The sequence below is a fragment of the Anser brachyrhynchus genome, assembly GCF_964034855.1.
Source record: "Anser brachyrhynchus genome assembly, chromosome: 16".
NCBI lineage: Eukaryota > Metazoa > Chordata > Aves > Anseriformes > Anatidae > Anser > Anser brachyrhynchus.
Genome location: NC_137734.1, coordinates 1,856,288 through 1,876,822, shown reverse-complemented (window position 1 = coordinate 1,876,822; position 20,535 = coordinate 1,856,288). Strand labels below are relative to the sequence as shown.

Here is a 20,535-nt window from a genome sequence, read left to right as displayed (position 1 = left end):
TGCGGTGGGGAGAATCGTGCGCCCTCGATGATGCCCCATTCCCTGCCCTGGCAGTGCCTCCAAGGCGCCCCGTTACCGTAGCCTGACGGGTGCACGGCTGCTCTGGGGGCTCCCCAAGGGGTGCAGCGCCGGGGGCAGCAGCTCTGCGGGTGCTTTTCCTTCTCAGGGCGCAGAAGGGCTGCGCCGTTCAGCATCACGCTCCGGCGGGTTGGGGGTGCGCTGCTGCACCGGGGCTGAGCACGGGGACAGGGGGGACCTCTGGGGTCCCGGAGACAAGGAGGGAGTGTGAAATGAGGGCAGAAATCACGGTGAAAGCACAGATACAGCAGGGCACAGAGCACGTGCTGTGCCGGGAGGTGCTCCGAGGAGGAATGTCATTAACTGCAGCCGCTCTGCTCAGCTTTATTGTGACCCCAGCCCCACCGGGGAGGGTGCACCGAGGTTCTCACGCATCCCCTGGGAGCGGGAGAGGTCTGAGCTCCAGCGCACCACTCACCACCCACGCGCCTCAGGACAGCGAAACCCCAACTTTCGATTCTCGGTAGGACAAACCCTTACCTGAGGCGCTTGTTGGCCCCGCTGCAGCACAACCGGGCCGAGAGCCGAGCAGAGCCGGTAGAAAAGGGGAAACCCGGCACTTCACCACCACGGGGGACAGCGGAACTGATGGCGATCGAAGGGCACCACGGGCAGTGTTAACGTGCAGGAGACCATGCACAGGGAACTCACTGAGAACATTTACGGCCCCACGCAGCCGGGCTGTGCTACCTCCTCCTGACTTCGGGAGTCACAGAAGCCTCCCGGTAGCTCTTGGTGACGGATTCGAGCACGCGGGTAAGGAAAGAAGCAGCCCAGACGTAGTTCTGCATTGAAAACATTTATTTTACAACAGTGGTTTCAGATAACTTAGCAATCTTTATTTTAGTTTATATTCAGACGTACGATACACAAATTTACCATGCTAGAACATAAAATAATTCCTTCTGCTGTAACTGCGGGTATGTACAGGAGCTCAGTAGTATCGAGTGTTACAATCCACAAGGTTCGGACAGCCACATCTACTTACATACAATTCAAAGTATGGTCCTTTAGTAACATAACAAAATATATATATGTCTATATTATAATCGCTTCTCAGATGCATTCATACTTCGATTGTGTTTTTTTCTTTTTTTTTTTACACCTTTTTTTTTGTTTTTAAAGACGGGCTCCCCCCACCCCGCCCCGCCCGAGTTGAAGTACAGTGCAAATGCAGAACGCATTCCCTCCTTCCGTCCTCAGCTCCCTCAGGCTTCAGAAAGAGGCCAGTACAACAAAACCCCGTGATGAATTACTTAGCTCAGGGCCCTGCTCACACGCAAAATTAATATAAACCGCCTTGGATGTCAGTGATGACGCAAACCAAACAACCCACGCCCAGCCCAAAAAAGCGGGAGAAGGTGGGGACGAGCAGAGGGAGGAATGACAGCAACTGGCTTAACGTGGCACGCGCCCGAACGAGGACACAGCGAGGGCTTGGGACTTGGCAAGAGTCAGAGCTCCTCTGCCGTGTGGGACACGGACAGACCGACAAACGTGGACGCGATGGGAGGAACCCCCCCGTCTCCGCTGACCGCTGTGCAGTGGGAACCCCCCGCGTCCTGCATCAGCTTCTGGAAGCGCAGGCGCAGCCGCGCGCTCTGCCCAGCACGACCAGCGGTAACTCGGTGGTGCTCCCACGAACGCTGGCCACAAGCTGCGTGTCCTTACACAGGCCGCCGTCTAACTTCACTTTCGTGACTCGCAATAGCTCCGAGTCTCACGGATCCAACCCGTGAGCCCTGCAAATTGAACAGCTGGAGCAGGCTGTGCGAAAACACCGTTCAAGTTTAAATTCACTCTAGCAAGGAGGGAAGGCTTTGGGAGTAAAGATTGTTTTCCCCTTTCCGAGCACCACAGCTCTCTGCTTCGTACGCCACCTATTTATTTATACAACAGGATCCTTCCGCTGGTTCCCCAGTCACTCGAGCCAACAGTTGTTTTTCCTGCAGCTGCAAGGAGAAAGCACGATTCTGGCCACACAAAACTCGCACCGTCCACTTGTCTGAGAGTTCACAGCAGCACTTTGAGCCAAATTTCACGTTTTACCACCAAAGAAAAAACAGCAGCAAGTACGAGGTGCACACCTGTTGTATAAATATATACATATGTGCATATATACACACACACGCACGGTGCTGCAATGCAAAACCTACAGCGCGGGTTTGGACCTCGCTTCGTGAGCTCAGAGACCCACTTGGTAGAGTACACCGTGGTGAAAACCAGTATAGGGGAAAAACCAACGCTGTGTTCTGTTCACCTCCGGAGATGAGCGTGTCGACCACGTTTAAACCAGCCCCACCTACCAGCCCACGCAAGCCAAACCTATTCCCTTGCCCTCCTTGCGGCTGCTGGGTTTCGTTTTGTTCCCTAAAGCAAGGCCGGAGCAGCAAAGCCCAGCGCCAGCCGAGCGGGCTGAGGCCAAGGGGCACAGGGGGAATTGAAGCAGATCGCCACACTCGGCGGAAGCCATCGCGGCACACAGAGCACGACCACGGGAATACACCCACAGCGCTGGCCCTGGGGGAAAGGCAGCAGAGAAGACGACAGCACTGGAGAATGAACGGCCGTTTTATATACGCGCTTCCTCTATACACATACATACATATATATATAGCCACCAGCACTTCCCAGCATCTACCCTTTGAACAACAAAACGAGCTGTGCACGTAACATTGGCGTCTGATTTCCAAACGAAGGTTTGTCTTCCAGATTTACGGCATTTGGCTTGTGCAGACAGAAAAAAGACCGACAGCTTCCCTCATGCAGTTTCTTCGTGTACAGAGAGCAGCCTCTCGGACTGACACAGGGATTTCCGTCTTGCAGAGTCCCGGACAGCGCTTACACCTCCCAACGCAGGACGTGGAGCAGACCAGAGTTCTTGCAGGACTTGAACACTGACAAATTTCCTGCCACCGAGTTAGCTATCAGTCAGACTTTCCAGATATTTTAAGCAGTTGTTGGTGCAATGGTACGCTACAAACTAGATGATTTCCACAATAACACAGAGAAGCAGCATCAAATGATTAAGCAAGTTAAGTTTATACCAACCTTACACTATAAACACTTGCGTTGGGGGGTTACGATTCAGTGCTCTGATTCTAAGATTAATGCATATTTAAACAGCATCCAGAATTATTAACACGAGGCAGGGGCCGCCAAGTGGTGGTAGCCTCCCTGACTACCTTGCGAGAATCTCCTGTTAAACATTACGCCAATATCCAGTTGCATTGGGCAGGGAAAACTGCAGCACAAAGACGTTTCCTACACTGTCTGGAAACGTCAAGAACACTGAGGGGCACCAGACAGACGAAGGGCACAAACTACTCGGGAGAACGGGGTACCCCTCTGCAGTGCACGCGGTGCAGATGCTCTGAGACGTGCCCCCCGCACAAAAAAAAAAAAAAAAGCACGCCAGGGTCCCTCTACACCACGTAACTGCCTTAATAAACGGGGCAGGAACGTATTTCCTGTCGGGTTCCTGCCCGGGTTATACCTGTAGTGTTTGTAGGCTCTGAGACGAGGGGTTTTTAAAACCGCACTCCCCCCTCGCACGGCACCGCCGCGAGCCCCGGCGTTCCTCAGCTGGGTGCCAACGCCGCCCTCCTGCGCGGGTGCCTCCGGTCAGACCGCGGGCTGCGCGCAGCCCGGCTTCCAAGAGCATCCCGTTTGTAATACCACTAGGAGCGCTAATATCTAAAGCAGTTTAAAAATATTACAGATCTAAAAATAAAAGACTGAAAAGGTAACATGGCTCTAAAACATCACCGCGTGGGATCGGCAGAAATGTACACCACATCGGACGCCACGGGGGTTTACAAAACCAAAGTTATATACAGATAAATATTTAAGAACTTCCTACATACATCACCAACAAAGCGATACGCGTCTCACTGGCACGATGCCCCTTCGTCGGCTTCGAGCGGGGGTACAGCCCTCGTACCCCACCATCTGCAGGGAGCGTAGGGAGTTGGGCACCGCGAGCCCTGCACCGCCGATAGCTCCCGGCCGCTGCGACGCGCCCAGGGCTCCCCTGACTTACCCGAAGCTACGAAGGGCGCTGTGCACAACGAAACTCGGAGCGAAGCCAGCAGCCGGCCCTCGACACCCGCGGAGTCGGGCTCCGGACGCGCTCCTCCCCGCGAGGAGGAGCCACAAAAGCGCTCAGAGATCGGCCGCTGAGCGGGGACCCAGGAGCTGGGCGGAGGCGGCCGCGCTCCTGGAACAGAGGTCTCAGGCAAATCGTAAAACAAAAGGCTGCGATGCAACTTTTAAAAACCCCAAAAAAAAAAAAAATCCGAGCTCAAGTTTTCGTTCTGGCAGGAGGCCGAACAAAGAGAACAGCGCTCAGGCTCAGTTCTGGAAGGAAACATTCTGCACGCAAGCCGGGGACAGGCTCCAGTGCCCGCGAAGCTGCTGCTTCAGCTCCGGCAGGGACAACGCAGCTCCAGCGACTTGAGCTCAGAATTGTGCCAGCGACATTTGTTAACTACTATTTCCAACACGACTTTGCATTTCCTAGGATTAAATTTGGCCATTTTGAAGTGCAACTCCTGTTCGACATTGGGATGCTCTTGTACCTCACAGCAACAGAAAAAAGAAGCGGGCATTGCCCTACCTATCTTCTGATTACACGATTTTAGCTTTTAAAGCAGCAACGTTTAAATAACTTTTTTGTACAGTTCAGGAAGAAAGACATTAACATACAATAATCTTAAATTCAGAGATTACAGAGGAACACGGGCAAACTAAGACTGTTTCAAAAAATAGGAATATTCACCTAAAAAGGCTTTTTCTCCTCATTCCCTGTGACTGGGATCTCAGCGTAGCTCCCCTCGGAGCATCTAGCATCTCCTACGGGCATCTAACAGCACACGGACTGATTCACTACTCACACGCCACCCACAGAAAGAGCTGGAAGGAAAGCAGAGCAGCATCTCTCAGACTCACGCCTCGCTAAAAGAGGAACCAAACCAGGCGGTTCCCCTGGATGTCACCTCTCCCAAGCAGCGCAGAACACAGACGAAGGCATCGCCTCTATCCTCCCTTTGCCCCGCACCTCAGACCTGCTGTCACCTCGCCCGCGGGGCTTCCCCACGCTGCCGCTGCCTCCTCGCACGACGCCAGCCCCGGCGCGCTCGCTCGCTCTCCCGGCCACTCGCTGCCTCCCGACAGCTTTTTTTTGGGGTCAGCAGAGATGCCTGGGGGTTAAGGAACAGAACCACAGTCAAAGCTTTTTGCTACCCGTCCCGAGGAACGCGTGGAGATGGGAGTGACACACACACAGCGCACGGGGAAACAGCCTTCATCTCGCTCTACCCAGTCAGTCGTATCAACTACGCTCATTTAAAAAGCCAAAAAATCCCCAAGGGCGGTTTTGTTTGTTAAAGCTGACAACATCAACGGATCTGCACGGAGTACAGGGGCCACTCTAACCAGCAAGTTCTCAGGGAAGGGAGCCTGTAGAGAAATTCAAGCATAATCCAGGGTGCAATTCAACATCAAGGACCAGCATCGGGCAAAACCTACAAGGACAGCCAACGTGATGTCATTTTTTTAAGCTTTAAAATTGCTTTTCTTTCCAAGGGGTCAAGCAAAGACTTAATTAATCGAAGACCTTGAGCCAAATCACACACAACGGTCCTCGAGCCCACCCAAGAAAGTTTTTGCTGACATAAATCAGAAGGTTCTTTCACTCACCCACAACATTTCAGGTGTGAAGGGCTATCTACAAGGCAGAAGTTACTTAACAAATGTGCTCCTTACATCTAGTCAGAGGGTTTTTTTAATTTTTGGAACCCGACGTGGTAACAAAAGCATGCTTATTTGCAACAGGCTCACATGCGAGCAATAAACATGTGTTTGTACCAAGAGCGACAGTAAAATCCCATTTTGGACGTGTTCCTCCCTCGGTATTTAGGCTGTGTTGATAACATTTTCTTCTACCCGCTACGTTTAACGTGGTTTCCCGTCAGATTTTATGTGCTCTATCATATTCAGCTCGTGCACAGATGGAGTGAAAATAAATTCAGAAAGATTCCCTGGCAGGAGGGTACCCTTCACTCGCTGGCAGTTCCCACCGCCTGACAGTGCCTTTTTTTTTTTTTTTTTTTTAACCCCGTTCGTAACGCCTGGACCTCGTAAAAGAGCAGCGTGAGAGACCTCCAAAGCCCACACCGGACGGAAGGCTGTAAACAGCCTCGGGACAGAAATAGGTGACAAATGAAAAGGGGAAGATGGGGGGTACAAAGGACAGGAGAGGCATTGTGATATAAAACCATGAAGAGCAGAATTAACGAGGCTGTAATTAACCGCTAGAAGCGCCGCAGGTAGGCTTACTGGTAGCTGCTCTAGATCCCGGCTCTGTATCACCTAAACCAAGAGGATTAACAACAAAATACACCAGCGATTCAGCAGCGGACTAAAATGCCTCTTTAACAGTTAAACAAATCTCAAATCGACCACAGTTTCAAGAGAAGTATTCAAACATAATTGGCTTCAAAACAGCACAGGAAACCTTTCAATGGTTTCCCCACAGTTGTTCTGAGGAAAAGAAAAACTGGTGTAAACAAGTCTAAACGCAAGACAATGTGCAAATTATACAATATAAATATAAAGTAAGGTGTTTTGTTCTTAAAAAGCCATTTAAGTACTCCACAAAGATGCTCATGAGAAAATTAAAGGGCTAATGGATTATAAAAAGTTTTAAAAAACACGTAATACCCCATTTGTCTATTAGTATCTCCGAATATTAAAGAAAAATTTAAAAGCCAATTATTATTATTTTTAACATTTACGCTGTTGCCTGCTGTCTGTATTTTATCCACTTGCTCAGTGCAAACCAATGAACCAGTTTCACTTTAAGATTCTCATGCATTCAGAAAAGCTGCACTATTTGGTCTTTAGCATTTCAGGAAAAGTCAAACCAGAGCAGAATTGTGCTCGCAGTTAAAATCCCACCGCCACCACCAAAGAAACCCATTCACAGTTGGATTTGTGACAAACTACAGCTTGTGATTACACTGACACTGAGGATAACCCTTACGCATTAGGAGGTGTTCATCAATTTAACTGTTCAAAGATTGGAAACTCTCCCTTTTTATTTTTCAAGGTAGATTTATTTAAGCTGAAAACCAGCATTAAAGAGAATTCCAGCTCTGCAGGACTGGCATTTTTTTGGCTCTTGGCTTTGTAAACTTGCTGAGACAACAATGCAGGAATAGGAGGAATAAGAGAATTGGCTTGCTGCACCCAAATGAAATTCATGAACTTTTAAAGGTCTTTGACAGCTTGGCTGTGTGAAAAAGTGGTGGCTTTATGAAACTTTTTTCTTTTTAAATCTCATTTTTAGGCCAGTACTACTGCTTAAAATGCAGAATGTCTCCCTCACACATATTGTGACAACTCAATACATTACACCACAGACATTTAACATAACTCCATACATGCTATAAAAAAAAAAGAGAAAGAAAACATAAAACCGTAGCTAAACTGCTTTAAATACTGCATGCTACAGCACTTCACGTATCATCAAGATACGACACTGAAAGGTGACAAAAGGCTGAAGGGATTACAAAATATTCTCGGCAGGTTGGAAAGCTGCCTTCTTACTCTGGCAGAATTTTTTCCCCCTCCCCATTCTCTACTTCTAATGTTCATGATTCTAGTGTTGAGTTGGCCATGTAATTTTTTATCCATTCTAATTACAGTGTTTCCTTAACTTAATTAAATCCATCAGTGTGGTAGCTGGGGTGAGAGTCAGCTGTGAGCTGGGTCGTCTCTGTGGCTGATGCTGGCTGTATCACAATAGGTGCGTCTGAGGCCTCTGAAAAGCAAAGACAAAAGGTTTAGCACACCAAGCGAAGCAAAAGCAGTGTTCTGTGTTCTGGTAAGCATAAGGTACGTCTCCCTGCAACACTCTGATAACACAATTTTACACTCCTCTAGAGCACGATGAGGATTTATTGTCTTTCAGTCTGCACACGCTACCATTAGCCTCGCAATAAATGTTCCATATGTAGGTTTATTTCTCTCTTCATTTAAGAGCAGCTGCTACTCTCCCACCGTTCAGCAGTACCAGTTAAAAACACAATCAGAGCACACACAAGACTCTACATTCTTTTAAAAGTGATCAGTTTAATTACAGAAATAGCATTAAAACTTCATAAATCGTATTGCTACAGTTCGTAGGGTAGCATCCTGTTTCCTTTACACCTGATGCAGTCTGCAAACTGCCTCTGCGCTCCCCATCCTCTGGGGCAAAGATTCCCTTCTGGAATCACAAGAGTCTGGCTGGTCTATTGATCCAGTGACATAGAAAAGAAGCTAAATGTTGGTCACCATCCTGGTTTTTGCTGGGATGGAGTTAATTTTCTTCACAGCGGCTGGTATGGTGCTGTGCTTTGCATTTGGGATGAGAATAATGCTGACAACACAACGGTGTTTTAGCTGTTACTGAGCAGTGCTTACACCAAGTCAAGGAGCTTTCAGCTCCTCACAGCTCCTCCTGCCAGTGAGGAGCCTGGGGGTGCCCGAGGAGCTGGGAAGGGACGGAACCAGGGCAGCTGACCCCAACTGGCCAAGGGACGTCCCATCCCACGTGGCGTCATGCAGAACAGTAAAGCTGGGGGGACTTGGCTGGGGGTGGGGGCTGCCGTTGCTCGGGGCACTGGTCAGCACCTTGTGAGCAATTGCCTCGTGCACTTTGTGCATCACTTGCTTTGACTGTTCTTTTTGTTGTTGTTATTTTCATTTCTTTCACATTTTTTCCCCCTTTCTTATTAAGCTGTCCTTATCTCAACCCACGAGTTTTTACTTTTCTTTTAATTCTCTCCCCCATCCCACTGGGCGGGGAGCGAGCGGATGGCTCCCTGCTCAGCTGCCCGCTAGGTTAAACCACAGCAGACACCCATTTCTCCGAAGCTCAACCCTAGTTCAGCGAAGACCCACGGGGACTTTTCAGCAGCTCTATTCCTGGTGGTGGTGTTACCCGTGTAACCCTTTAAACTCTGGTGCTTCTTCTCCCCCAGAGACCTGTGCTGATCTCTCTACAAAGCAAGCGCTGCTCCTTAAATAGCCCACTGAGCACGAGGTCAGAGACCGATACTCTCTGAACATCAGTCCTCCTAGACTTGTAGAAATCTCACAGCTTTTTTACCTACCCCTTTCATCTGACTGCAACTGTGCCTCCAAGTCCTCTGGAGAGACGTAGTATTCCTGTTCTTCACCTTCAGGAGGTTTAGGTTTACACTTCCCACAGCAACAATTACAGCAGCAGCACAGACAGCAACAGCAATAGCAGCCTGTGATGAGCCCACAGAACACAAACAAGGCCTGCAGAGGACAGAAGATAAAGAAATGTTCATAATCTATGCCTACCACGCCGTGATCACTGAGTTTGTGAGACTCTGATATGGAAACTAGACACAAAAAAAAATACAGTGATGTAGAGACATATCGGCTACGTTTTTATATTTAACCACCATGATGTATTTAAAATATGTGCAAAACTGGTGACAGCTACGAACATCTTATACTGAGCTGAACACTGTCAGTCTGGTTTACTTGAATAAATTCCTAGAAATTAGGTTTAAGCGGTCTATGTTTCCTGCTACATCTGCAAGATGACACCGAGGTATATCTGTAGTGAAATCCAGAGGCACAATAGTTTAGGACAGACTGTAGTTTGCATAATAACCCTGGAATAGATTTACACTAGCTAGCCGACGTACAGATTGTCATGTACCTACAGCAGGGACTTACCCAAGGCCGTAGGCATGGCTGCAAAGCTCATCACACCGAAGTTAGGAGATTAGATCCCACCACTACCTGAGCAAGCCAACACAAAGCCAGCTGAGTCTGTCTGGGTGCCCATCACAGTGAGTCGCAATGAGCAAAATGAAAGTTTTCAGAGAGGTCACTGCCTAACTGTTTGAAAAAATAATTGTACAAGGTAGCAAACCACCACGATTTGGTGACTTCGCTTCCTGCAAGGGAACTGAGATGGAGACAACGCTGGCAACAGGATAAAAATAACCACGCATATTATGCTTAAAAATAATGAGTCCAGTAAAATAACTCCTTGGTGCTGACAGAAGACGGCTATACAATAATTATTTCACCTTTTAAAAAAACCTTTAAAAGTACTGTGAAGAAACATGAGCTTGCTGTGCAATTTGGCATACTGTGAAACTCTTTTCTACCGCGCAAGAAACAAAGACGGGCAAGCGAACAAATGATCTGGAGTCTGTGAAGTCACCGTTAAGAGAAGGTTAAATTACAAGGTGTCAGAGATTCAACAAGTTCCAGAAGTAAAAGCAAGCACCATTTTCAAATGGAGTTCTTTAAAGATTTTAAGTGTCAATCCCGAATAACTTTGCACTTTTATTTACCTTTGCCCACCAGCTGGATAGGACGAAATACGTGTTCACATTTTCTTCACCAAACTGCTCTGCTACATACAGACCCAGAGAACCATACTTATCATAAATGTTTCGCTTTGTCGCATCGGTCAATATTGCATGTGCATTATTGATCTCTTTAAACTTTTCTGCTGCCTCTGGGTTATCAGGGTTTTTATCAGGATGATATTTCAATGCAAGTTTCCTGCAGAAAGCAAAAAGAGTATAGATTAACAAAATGGGATTTGTGTTCCTCATCCCCCCCACCCCATTCCGTAGCCTGCCACTCAAGAGAGATTTTCCAGTTCCCATTGAAAGTATCTAAGCAGCTCCGGTTTCCTTCATTTCTGATTCACTTCCCTGTTGATAACAAAACACTACAGCGCTGTCTAGCTTAATTTGCAGGATTGATTTCAGACTGCTGGATTGGATCCTCAGAAATCCAATGGAAAAAAAATGGGACACTGAAGAAAAGAAGAAAGCACTTTTTACCCCTCAGCCCCAGCAATTTCCACCAGTAGGTTTTCCTCCTGCTGAAGCAAAAACCAAGCTAACAGAAGAGAGACACCACACGTTTATCATATAGTATCAAAGAGTAAATATAAGCAAGCTGCCACAACTGATCTACAGCGGTGGAACACAAAAATAGAACAGACAATCACTTGTGGTTAATTCACCAGTTCCTGCGCAGGTACAAAATACTTTTCAGTTCAAGTCTTGCTAGAATAGAACTGGCTTTCGAGTTTCGAAATATCAGGAAATGATAACGTACCTCCCCATATCATCCTAGATCTTACAACTAAATGACAGCAGTTTACCGCACCCAGAGGTCACTACAGATAGCACAAAATATCCAAAACTTTAAGCACTGATGAATTTTGCAGGTTCAGACACGGCCCAAGCAGTGAAAGAAATCAGTACTGGCCAAACACTTCTTTAATGAGCACAGAAAAAACACTGTTTGGCCGTTTGAGCCATTTGTGCTCCAAAACAGAAAGTGATTTGGAATTCTATGCCAATAGCTCACCACCACCAAAAAGGTACTTGTCCTCTGTAGAAAATGACCACAAGAGCCTTGTTACCTAACAAACACATAGAAGCCTGCAGACATTTACACATCACAACTTTGAAGCTGGGCAACATTCAGATAAAAGATTTGTGCAAGAACAGGTTTGGATGCACATACACAACATCAGAGTTCAAATAATAGATCAAGTGTGCGCTTGAAGCATTTTTATACTATGATGGTGTTGCATGGGAAGGTAACACCCAGGGCTGCCAGTAATGCCATAGGCTCGGTGAGGACTGAAACAATCACAGTTTTTATAATTAGAGGGAAGTTATGTAAACTTGAAGAGGACTTAGCTACTATCAGGTTGCAATAGATAAATATTTTTCATTTCCCATGTGTACACAGATTCCGTAGCCCACAGGCCAGCAAAGGACATTCCAGATCAAATGGAACGAAAACAAGAGGTGGCCAGTAAAAGGAAAAAAAGTTTGCAGTTTTTACCTCCATGAGTAAAGTCGTTTTCTGGTCACTGAGGCTAGAGGATTACTGCCTCGAACTTCCAGTTAGGTTTTAGAAAGCCATAGCTAATTGTTGATAGTTTGTCTGCCCAATTTATTCATGGATGTCACTCTGCAAGTGCTATCAGTATTAAAAAGTGACTTTGAAAGGGAAAAAGGTTTTGGTAAATGTTGAAGACTAAAAGAAAACTTATGAAGCGTATTCTCAAGTAAGGATTTCTACTGACCCCTAGTGTAATGTTAAACACACTGCCACTTGGCAAATAATTAACAAGACCGTACGTAGTTCATGCTTCAGGTAAAAAAGCAATTGCACATAAGCAGGTCTGGGGGGAATGTGGGAAGATAAAGTCCCGTAACCATCCTAAGTTTTCACTTGGTCAACGTGAAGCCATTTCACATGTCCAACTTTAAGAAAAAAAAGTTGGAAAAAATTCTCTTTTAAAAACAACTCCACATAAAGTAAGAAATTTTGAATGTAATTTTAGGAAGAAGTAATTGTCAGCCTCCATCCTTATTTACACCTTCAGTCTGTACCTCGCTGTGTCAGAACTAGGAATGATGGGTGAAGGTGCAGGATTGCCCAGCTGTGTTCTCTAAGCCGGGCACAAAGCTACGTAACGTAAATGAGGAGTTAAACTCTGATCCCACCCTTAAAACTTGGTTCAGCTTTTAGATAAAGAACGTTCACAATGATACTGCATATCTGAGAGTTTAACTTGCTATAAATAAAATTTAAGGATCTAACAACACCGGCGCACACAGTCTAGGCATGGTTTCCACACCATTTTTAAAAGAAACCACGTGTTTTCACCTGGTGTCCTCGCAGATTTTTCTTGCAAAGGTTTTAAATAAACCAGCTTGAGCCTATACAGAAATACCACATCTGTCAAACACTTAAAAAGCTATTCGTGTTATCGGGCAACAGGTATGAGACTCAAAACTTTACCTGTATGACTTTTTAATATCATCAGAAGTAGCATTCTTGTCCAGTCCTAGCACATGGTATAACGACTCTCCAGAGGTAGACAGCGAACGTTGCCTCTGGTCTGCCATCTTAACCAACCTGAACAGAGGAGTGGTCCCTGGAAAAAAAAAAAAAAAAGATTAAGAAATGCTTAAACTAAAAAGAACAAAGACCTTATCAGACAAATCAGCCTTGAAAAGAGAGGCTTCAGGGTATGAGAACTGTATGTGAAAATTCACCTTCTAGGTTTTAACAGGCACTGAAGAGAAAAAGCTCTTCATATATGTGGAAGTTTAAAAGTTTCAAAGAACCCAACAGTGAACTACCAGTGAAAACTGCTACATCTCCAGCGCAGCACCAGGTACTGTAGAATCACCGGTGTATATACTCAATTCCACTCTTTAAAAAAATAAAATAAAAATCAACAGCTGAAGCGTAGCTACAGGTATGTACTACATGCACATCCCTAATGCTAGTTCATCTTCTTTCTTAGTCTTAATATTACTTATTCATGACAACGCCTAGAAAAATAACTGGACAACAGCTAGGCTGCTGTTACGCTGAGGCTGCCTTTTTGCACCACAGGTGCACGGGGTAAGCACAAAGCTCCACGTCCATCTCCCCTGTAATAACCAAATCAACCATTTAACTGGTACGCTAGATCGGTCACGCTACTGGAAAGCGACAGCCTCCTGCTCTAAATTCAGATGTGCAGACCCTGGAGGTCTCCCCGGTGACACGCCGCGGACAGATCTGGATACGTCCTCTAACATCCTTAGGAGATTAGCATCTGCCACTCTTTAGCTGCAGAACTGCAGCAAGGATGAGCATCGAAGAGAAGACTATTGGCTATTTTTGGATTATGTCATTACAGCTAGCCCACACCAGATTATGTAGACTTTGAAAAAGATATTTAAAGCACCAGACTTCTCAAATTTAACCCTTTGTCTTATATAACAAAGTTAATAACTTCAGCTTTTAAAATGCTACCTGAAAGAAATACGCTAAGATCTTTCACTGCTTGGGTCTTGATAGGATCTCGTGGTGCTGATACACTTCACAAAACACACCAGGTCTGTTTCCAATGCACAGGTATCGTCGTCCTGGCACAAAGGTGACTAAGTGGCATGGATACGGATACAGACATCAGACCTTCCCTGTCTGTCTCAGAGCCTACCTGATAACTGCTCTTCTGCGTTTGGCTTCCCCAGCTTTAACTTAGTTTAACACTGGTAACTGCAGTGCACCTGCTGAACTGGTAAACTCTCATCTAATTTCCTTCAAGAAATCATTGGCAGCTCTGGTGAGTTTAATTAAATGCTACCTAATAAGGACGCGATAAATTAATAATGATGATGATTATAACAGTAGTAATAATAGCAGCAGCTCTAAATTCATAGGCCAAGAATCCAAAATACACTCCAAGTCAGGAAGGAGGATATGTATGTAGGAAGAAAAAAATTTTTTTTTTTTTTCTTTTAAAAAGATAACGATAAGCTACTGAACCGTTTCCACAGGAGAGTATCAAGGAGGGGAAAAATATCAAGGAGAGGAAAAACCATCAAGAACCACCCCGTCCAAGAGCACAGGAGACAAAACCCTCTCCAGGACGGGCTTTCCACGCCTGCCACCACCAGCCTGCCCCCCCAGCAGTCCCACTGCTGAGGTCAAAGACCGGTGATCCTGCCGCGGAGCCGGTAATCTAGCTAATCGCACAGGCTGCTCCGATGGCTGCGCAGGCTCCTGCGCTCCATTCTCATCAACTGAGACCACCACCTCTTCCTCACGGCCTTCCTGGGAAATTCTCTTGCACTTTCTATTACGCCCACCGGCTGTGAGCAGCATCCTGCCCAGGGACGCTTCTCTGTCACTCCACTACCTGTGTTTAGCAGTCTGTAGCTCCACTTAGGCAAAACGAGCTCCCTTCCAAATCAATCCAACACGCCCCTGGTGCACGGATGCTGCAGATCACAGGTACACACCATGTTCTGCTTAATGAAATCTCTGCTGTTAAATGAGGGCCAATTGGTTTAGTAGAAACAAATTCAATTTGATCCAGGCTGCGTCTATCAGTCTGTAGGCTGATGTCAAGAATAAAGACAGACATAGGAAGAAAATTTCATACTGCTACAATTTGTAATCATTTTCATCTGAAAAGTTCAGGGTAGCGGGGTGCTTACATTTACTTTTTAATACCAGTACAAAGAGGACGCGTAGGTACCGGCAGAAGAATGGAGGCCAAGGTGGTAACAGGAATTCACCTGGGAAACTTGTTATTTAAAGGATCAGAGCAGCCTTATGACTATGAATGTAACCTTTGGCTTTTCAAATATGGAACAGAATTACAAATACAATAAAGGTGCGAGTTATTTAAGTTGACAGGATTTCATAAAGCAGGGTATTACCTACCCTACTGTTTTTACAAGTGGCTCTAACTCACAGCACTGAAAGCTGCTCTGTTTTTGAAGTGTTGTACCCAGCAGTAACAAGCCATCTGCTGCGTATCCTAAGCAAGCAGGATTCCCTGAAGAGGTTTCGCTCAGAAGGTCCTGAAGAAAGGTAATCCCCTGGATTAAACAGCACAGTTTTTAACCATCTGTGTACCAGAACGTCCTGCATTAGTCAGCTTTAATAGAACATGCAATTGTTTTCAGCGTGGCCAGATCAGTGTAATTGGTACCAGCTTAACAAAAAGAATTAGATTAAACCTGGACAGTTACATGAAAACTGGTCTTAACATCTTATATACATCAACGGCAAATTGGGCCTTGGACTAATTTTCTTTTTAACTTCCCAAAAGAATCCTATCAAGCTTCATGAAACTGTTGATATGTTATTTTCTGCCAGGTTTGCCGCTTCTTAGACCCTTTTATAACCTGAATTTAACCCACCAAAATGGCAGACTACAATTACAACAAAGAAAAAAGGATAGTTCCCTGCCATTTTTTAGGGACATCCCAGCGAGGATCAGCACCAAGAAGGACGACAGCAGGTCAGGCGGTCGGGAGCAAGGAGGGCTGAAACTTCTCCCTTCTAAACCTTCCCAGCCTCCAAACCCTTCAGCCTGAGGCCTCCTGAGCTAACAGCTAGCTGCCGGCAGCAGGGGCCCTGCCTCCTCCTCTCCCAGCCCCAGCCATAAATTTCCACCACTCCTCCGGCTCCGGCAGCCAGCTGACCCCGCAGCAAGAAGGTACAGAGACCTGAACTGGAAGGGGGCAGCGAGCGGGGCAGCACCTTTTCCAAGAAACCGCGCTTATTTGTGTGGTAGGAAGGAGGGTGGAGGTTACCTCGGCTATTCACGCAGTCAGCAGGCGCTTTTAACAGCACCGAATCACAGGAGTCACATCTCTGCTGGTAAGAACCACAACCTGGAGCAGCACAGCGCTGGAGGGCTAATTCATCAGACAGTGCCGGCATTATTTCAGTGCCACCAGCATCCACGAGCTGCCTAACAACAGTAGCTTTCCACTTCACTCCAAGGCTGGGGCATTAAATATTTAGGCATTAACAAACCTTTGGAAACTATAGCGCCAAGTTGCCTAAAATATCACTTTCCACATTTCAAATTCTTTTTTTTTTTTTTCTTCCATGTAAGCCACAAAGGCACAGCTGCTCACTCAGAACTCCTCACTGGGGGCAGGCTCAGGGAAAGGCTGCTTGCTAAAGGAGCTGTGGATGTTCAGCACCACCACCAGGTCTGGGAGGGGCAGAGGAAACCAAATAACTTTTAAAATCCTACCACAGAAGAACACTAGGTAAAATATGAGAACATGAAATGCAAAGCCATGCTGGAAGTGCTGGGCAGGAACCGAAGAGACAGGCTGCCATCCCGCACAGCTGCATGAAACCACAAAACCCAGCACTCACCTGGAATCTCGTTCGACTATTCTGAGGTAAGCGGTAACTGCTCGCAGGCACCTCTAGAACTGAATCTCCTAAAGAGAAAACAAAAGCAGTAAGTTTTTCACTGACTTACGCTGAGGACTTGTCATCCCATTATTTTGTTGGAACAATCCTTTGCAACATGCTAAAGATGAGAAGGAAGGGAAATAGAAAAAGTTAACCGTTATCTAATTACGCAGAATTTTCACTTGAAGTAGATAAATATTGAAGCCATCGGGAACACGGAGGCATCCTGCAGCCAGGACACAGTTAACATGCATACACCTTCCTACCGCGTGGCCAGCTGGCATCAGGGAACGTATTTTGAAGGCTGCATCTCAGTATTTCCACCATGCTTTCACTCACACGCTGCCTTGCTGTTAACATCCAAAATAAAACAAGAGTATTTTTATTGCCCAAAATATCCTACACTACAGTAAATCTCCACAATGTAAAATATTATCTTCAGAAACGCTTAGCTGCCAAATGAAGTTAGAAATACTTGAATCTATACTTAAAGGGCTCTGGGCTTCTATCTGTAACTTCAGCCTCTTCTCCCAAGCCTCCTACACGAAGAGGAACACGCAACCAAAATAAGATACCAGGCACACAAATAGCAATGGGCACACACAAACCATAACAACACTTATCAGTAAGACTTCAGACTTTTTCTTCTTAGGCATTTGTGAAAGATCTGGACTTACAACAAGGGAAGCGTGTTTTTTAAGTCCTGAGAACCTGTAATGTTGTTAGAGAGAGACTGCTAAAGAAGCTTAGCTACCAGGAGGGCTGCAGGAGCAGCAGGCACGCAGCCTCTCCTGCCTCCCTCGCCAGGGAGCAGCCGGCTGCAGGTCCAGGCAAGGCTAACCACAGCTCCGCAACTCCTGCACAGCACAGAGGGTTTAACAGTGTTCACATCTCAGGTGCCTTCCTGACAAACATGTATATTTCTTTTTATTTTCAATGGAAACAACAGCGCTGTCTGTACTGCACCTTTCTTCACCGTTAGTAGCAGCACTGCTACTCCGATGGCCGAGGCATGCGAGGAGACGGAGCGGCTGAGCTGCACTCTGCCAATTTCAATGTCATTTTACACCACGTCCAGACTGCTCCGTGTGTTTCAGTTGCACAGCAGCATCAGCTCATTTTGCCAGGGCAAATTTCCACCAAGAAAACCTCACTTTTAACCTAAAGGATGGCTCTTACGCCCTTAATAATATGCTTTAACTTCTGGTTAGCCCTGAAGTGGTCGGGCAGTTGGACTTGATGGTCTTTGAAGGCCCCTTCCGACAGAGCTATTCCATGCTAATTCCCATTCCCGTGCTCTAAAGCAGATTGCACAAGGGAGAAACAAGCCTCACTTCAGCGTACGAGGAGGAAGAGAACCTGAGGTGATGCAGCAACAGAAAATACTCCTTTTGCTGGTCAAGACAAAGTTACACCGACTGCTGCAGACCATGAAAACAAGAGAACATGAACAAGAAGGACCTTCACAAAGCTACGTGGTGCTGCGGGAAACCCTAGGGAAAAGCCATCACTGCGATAAATTGGAATTTATTTCTGATTAAGCAGGTACAGAACAAACCTACTCCACGCCAGGAGTCACAAAGTCACTTCTGGTTAGATCAGAGCACAGTCAGCTTCGTCTCCTCCTTCCTATTGCCGCCAGCGGGGCACCAGCCGCAGGGCGCCCTGGGCTCTCCTGCACCGCGGCCAGCAGCTCCCCGGCTCCGTGTCACACCCTGCCTGGAGTTACCCCCGGGTATCTCACTGCACGACGTTCAGAACAGAACCAAAGGGAGAGAAAACGAAAGGACAAAAATCTGAAAAGAAAAAGGAAGTGTTTTAAAAAAAAAGTCAAGATTAATGGATGTCACCTGGTTCCAAACAACTCGGCAGTATCACAACTACGGCACGAAGGTTTGTAGTGCAGCTGAAGAAACACGCTCGGGACGTCTGCCTGCTCTTTCAACTATTTTGCTCATACCAACACCAGTTCTTCTAGCTTCATTTGTTCTGCAAATCTGCATCCAGTTTATCTAAAATGTACTACATTTTCCACGTACACTGGCTGTAGGTACTGTTCAGCACCTTTTCTTCCTCCAGCCAAGAGATATAAGCCAACTTTTCCTTACAGAAATCAGACGTTCCCAGACCTACCCTTTTTGATAAAACCGTATTTTTCTCCTCCTGTCTGCCCTAACCTCTTCTGACGCGTGCCGGAGAACCATCATTATTCAACAACTGCACGAACTGAACTGTCATCGTCCTGCTCCAGAGGTTGTCAGCAGAAAGCGAAGCATCTTCAGGATGCCTTGCTTCAAAAGCTACGTCACGTACACGAGCTATGCCACACCTACCAAATATTTAAAGAATTAATGCTGCAATTAAGGCAAAAAATACAATTAGTAAACAGAATAGAAACTCCCAGGTTTTTTTATTCTCCCGTCCTTATTTGCTCACATCACTTCCAAGATGAACCAGTATCAGAAAGATGATGTGAAAGGCTGAAGGTAAACCACACTGGCGAGTAACTGCGCTCTGACAAGTCCTATTACCTGTTATACTCTTCGTAAACGTTCTCCCAGCTGCCTTGAAATACTGGAGTTTTAGCTAAGACATCTACCCATGAAAACCTTGTTCCAAGAGGCTTTTAAACTACAGAAACTGAGGACACATCCTACAAATCCTATATGCCAGAAGAATCGTTTCTCCTTCGTTGTACCACAGAAACAAAACCCTACGTTGAAGCGTTGCACCATAACTCACGCATGCCTTCTACTAAAGTTTGAATCAAAAGTTGGTAAAGTGTAATTGCAGAAAGCTGTTAACAGACCTTTCTGACCTTAATCCTGAAGAGCATGTTGACTCCAGACAGTTTTAACACATAAATACCCATGTAAGGCTGACCTAAGAGCCACGGAATTAATTCCAAACGCACACATCTTTCTCCCACAAAGAAGGCCAAATTCATTTCCCTTTGGAACAGAAGATAGGCATCCAGCAATGAAAGTTTTAATAAAATCTCCACTGGATTCTCTGAAGTACGCGCTAAAAAACAGTTTTAAAATAAATGAAGTCCCAGGTAACCCAACTTCCCTGTTAATTCAGGTCTAGCCTGAGATAAGGCCCGTCATTATGGCCTGAGCTTGCACTGAAACTTGGAGCAAACTTAACTACAGCGCCGCGAGTGTTGTTGCTCTAACAAGCTTAGCAGATTAAAATGTAGCCATTTAAGTCTGATTGACCAACCTGTTATAAAAACTTGTGACCTTGGACCTTATACTAGAGTAAGATTCAAACCTACTAAAGAATGGCTTCTATATCATGAAAAAAATTAACTATTAGATTTACATTTTCTATCCCCTCAACTAGAAAAATTATTCTTTAAAAGCCTGTTTTAGGATAGATTCCCTACTTAGGATTTCATTTCTCCTACTTAATCCTTTAGCAAAATTAAACTATTGCTTATGGCATTACAGTAGTTTATATGGCAGAGTGCAAATGTCACAAATTATATATGGCTATGGAAATAACTGCATTTGCTCACTCAGCCATTTAAAAATTTAAGAAAAAACAGCAGTTCTGTTGGTTGCCTCATTATTACTCTTAAACGTTTCTCCATAAACATCTACGCGGTGTTTGGATCGCTGACCGCTCATAGCATGAAAGTGCACT

At 45.9% G+C, this 20,535-nt stretch overlaps 1 protein-coding gene across 4 annotated transcripts in view; it reads right to left on the bottom strand.

Moving 5' to 3' along the window:
* Window positions 1-858: 858 nt before the first annotated feature.
* The window catches only part of DNAJC5 (DnaJ heat shock protein family (Hsp40) member C5), a 31,254-nt gene continuing 11,577 nt past the window's right edge, over window positions 859-20,535 (bottom strand). For all 4 annotated transcript variants that reach the window (XM_080558794.1, XM_080558791.1, XM_080558793.1 and 1 more), the window contains 5 exons: window positions 16,843-16,910; window positions 12,958-13,093; window positions 10,470-10,683; window positions 9,240-9,411; window positions 859-7,903 (listed from right to left, as the gene is read on the bottom strand). In XM_080558794.1, coding sequence (XP_080414920.1) covers window positions 7,800-7,903; window positions 9,240-9,411; window positions 10,470-10,683; window positions 12,958-13,064 — 597 coding nt within the window. In that variant the 5' untranslated portion in view covers window positions 13,065-13,093; window positions 16,843-16,910 and the 3' untranslated portion in view covers window positions 859-7,799. The remainder of the gene's footprint in view (window positions 7,904-9,239; window positions 9,412-10,469; window positions 10,684-12,957; window positions 13,094-16,842; window positions 16,911-20,535) is intronic.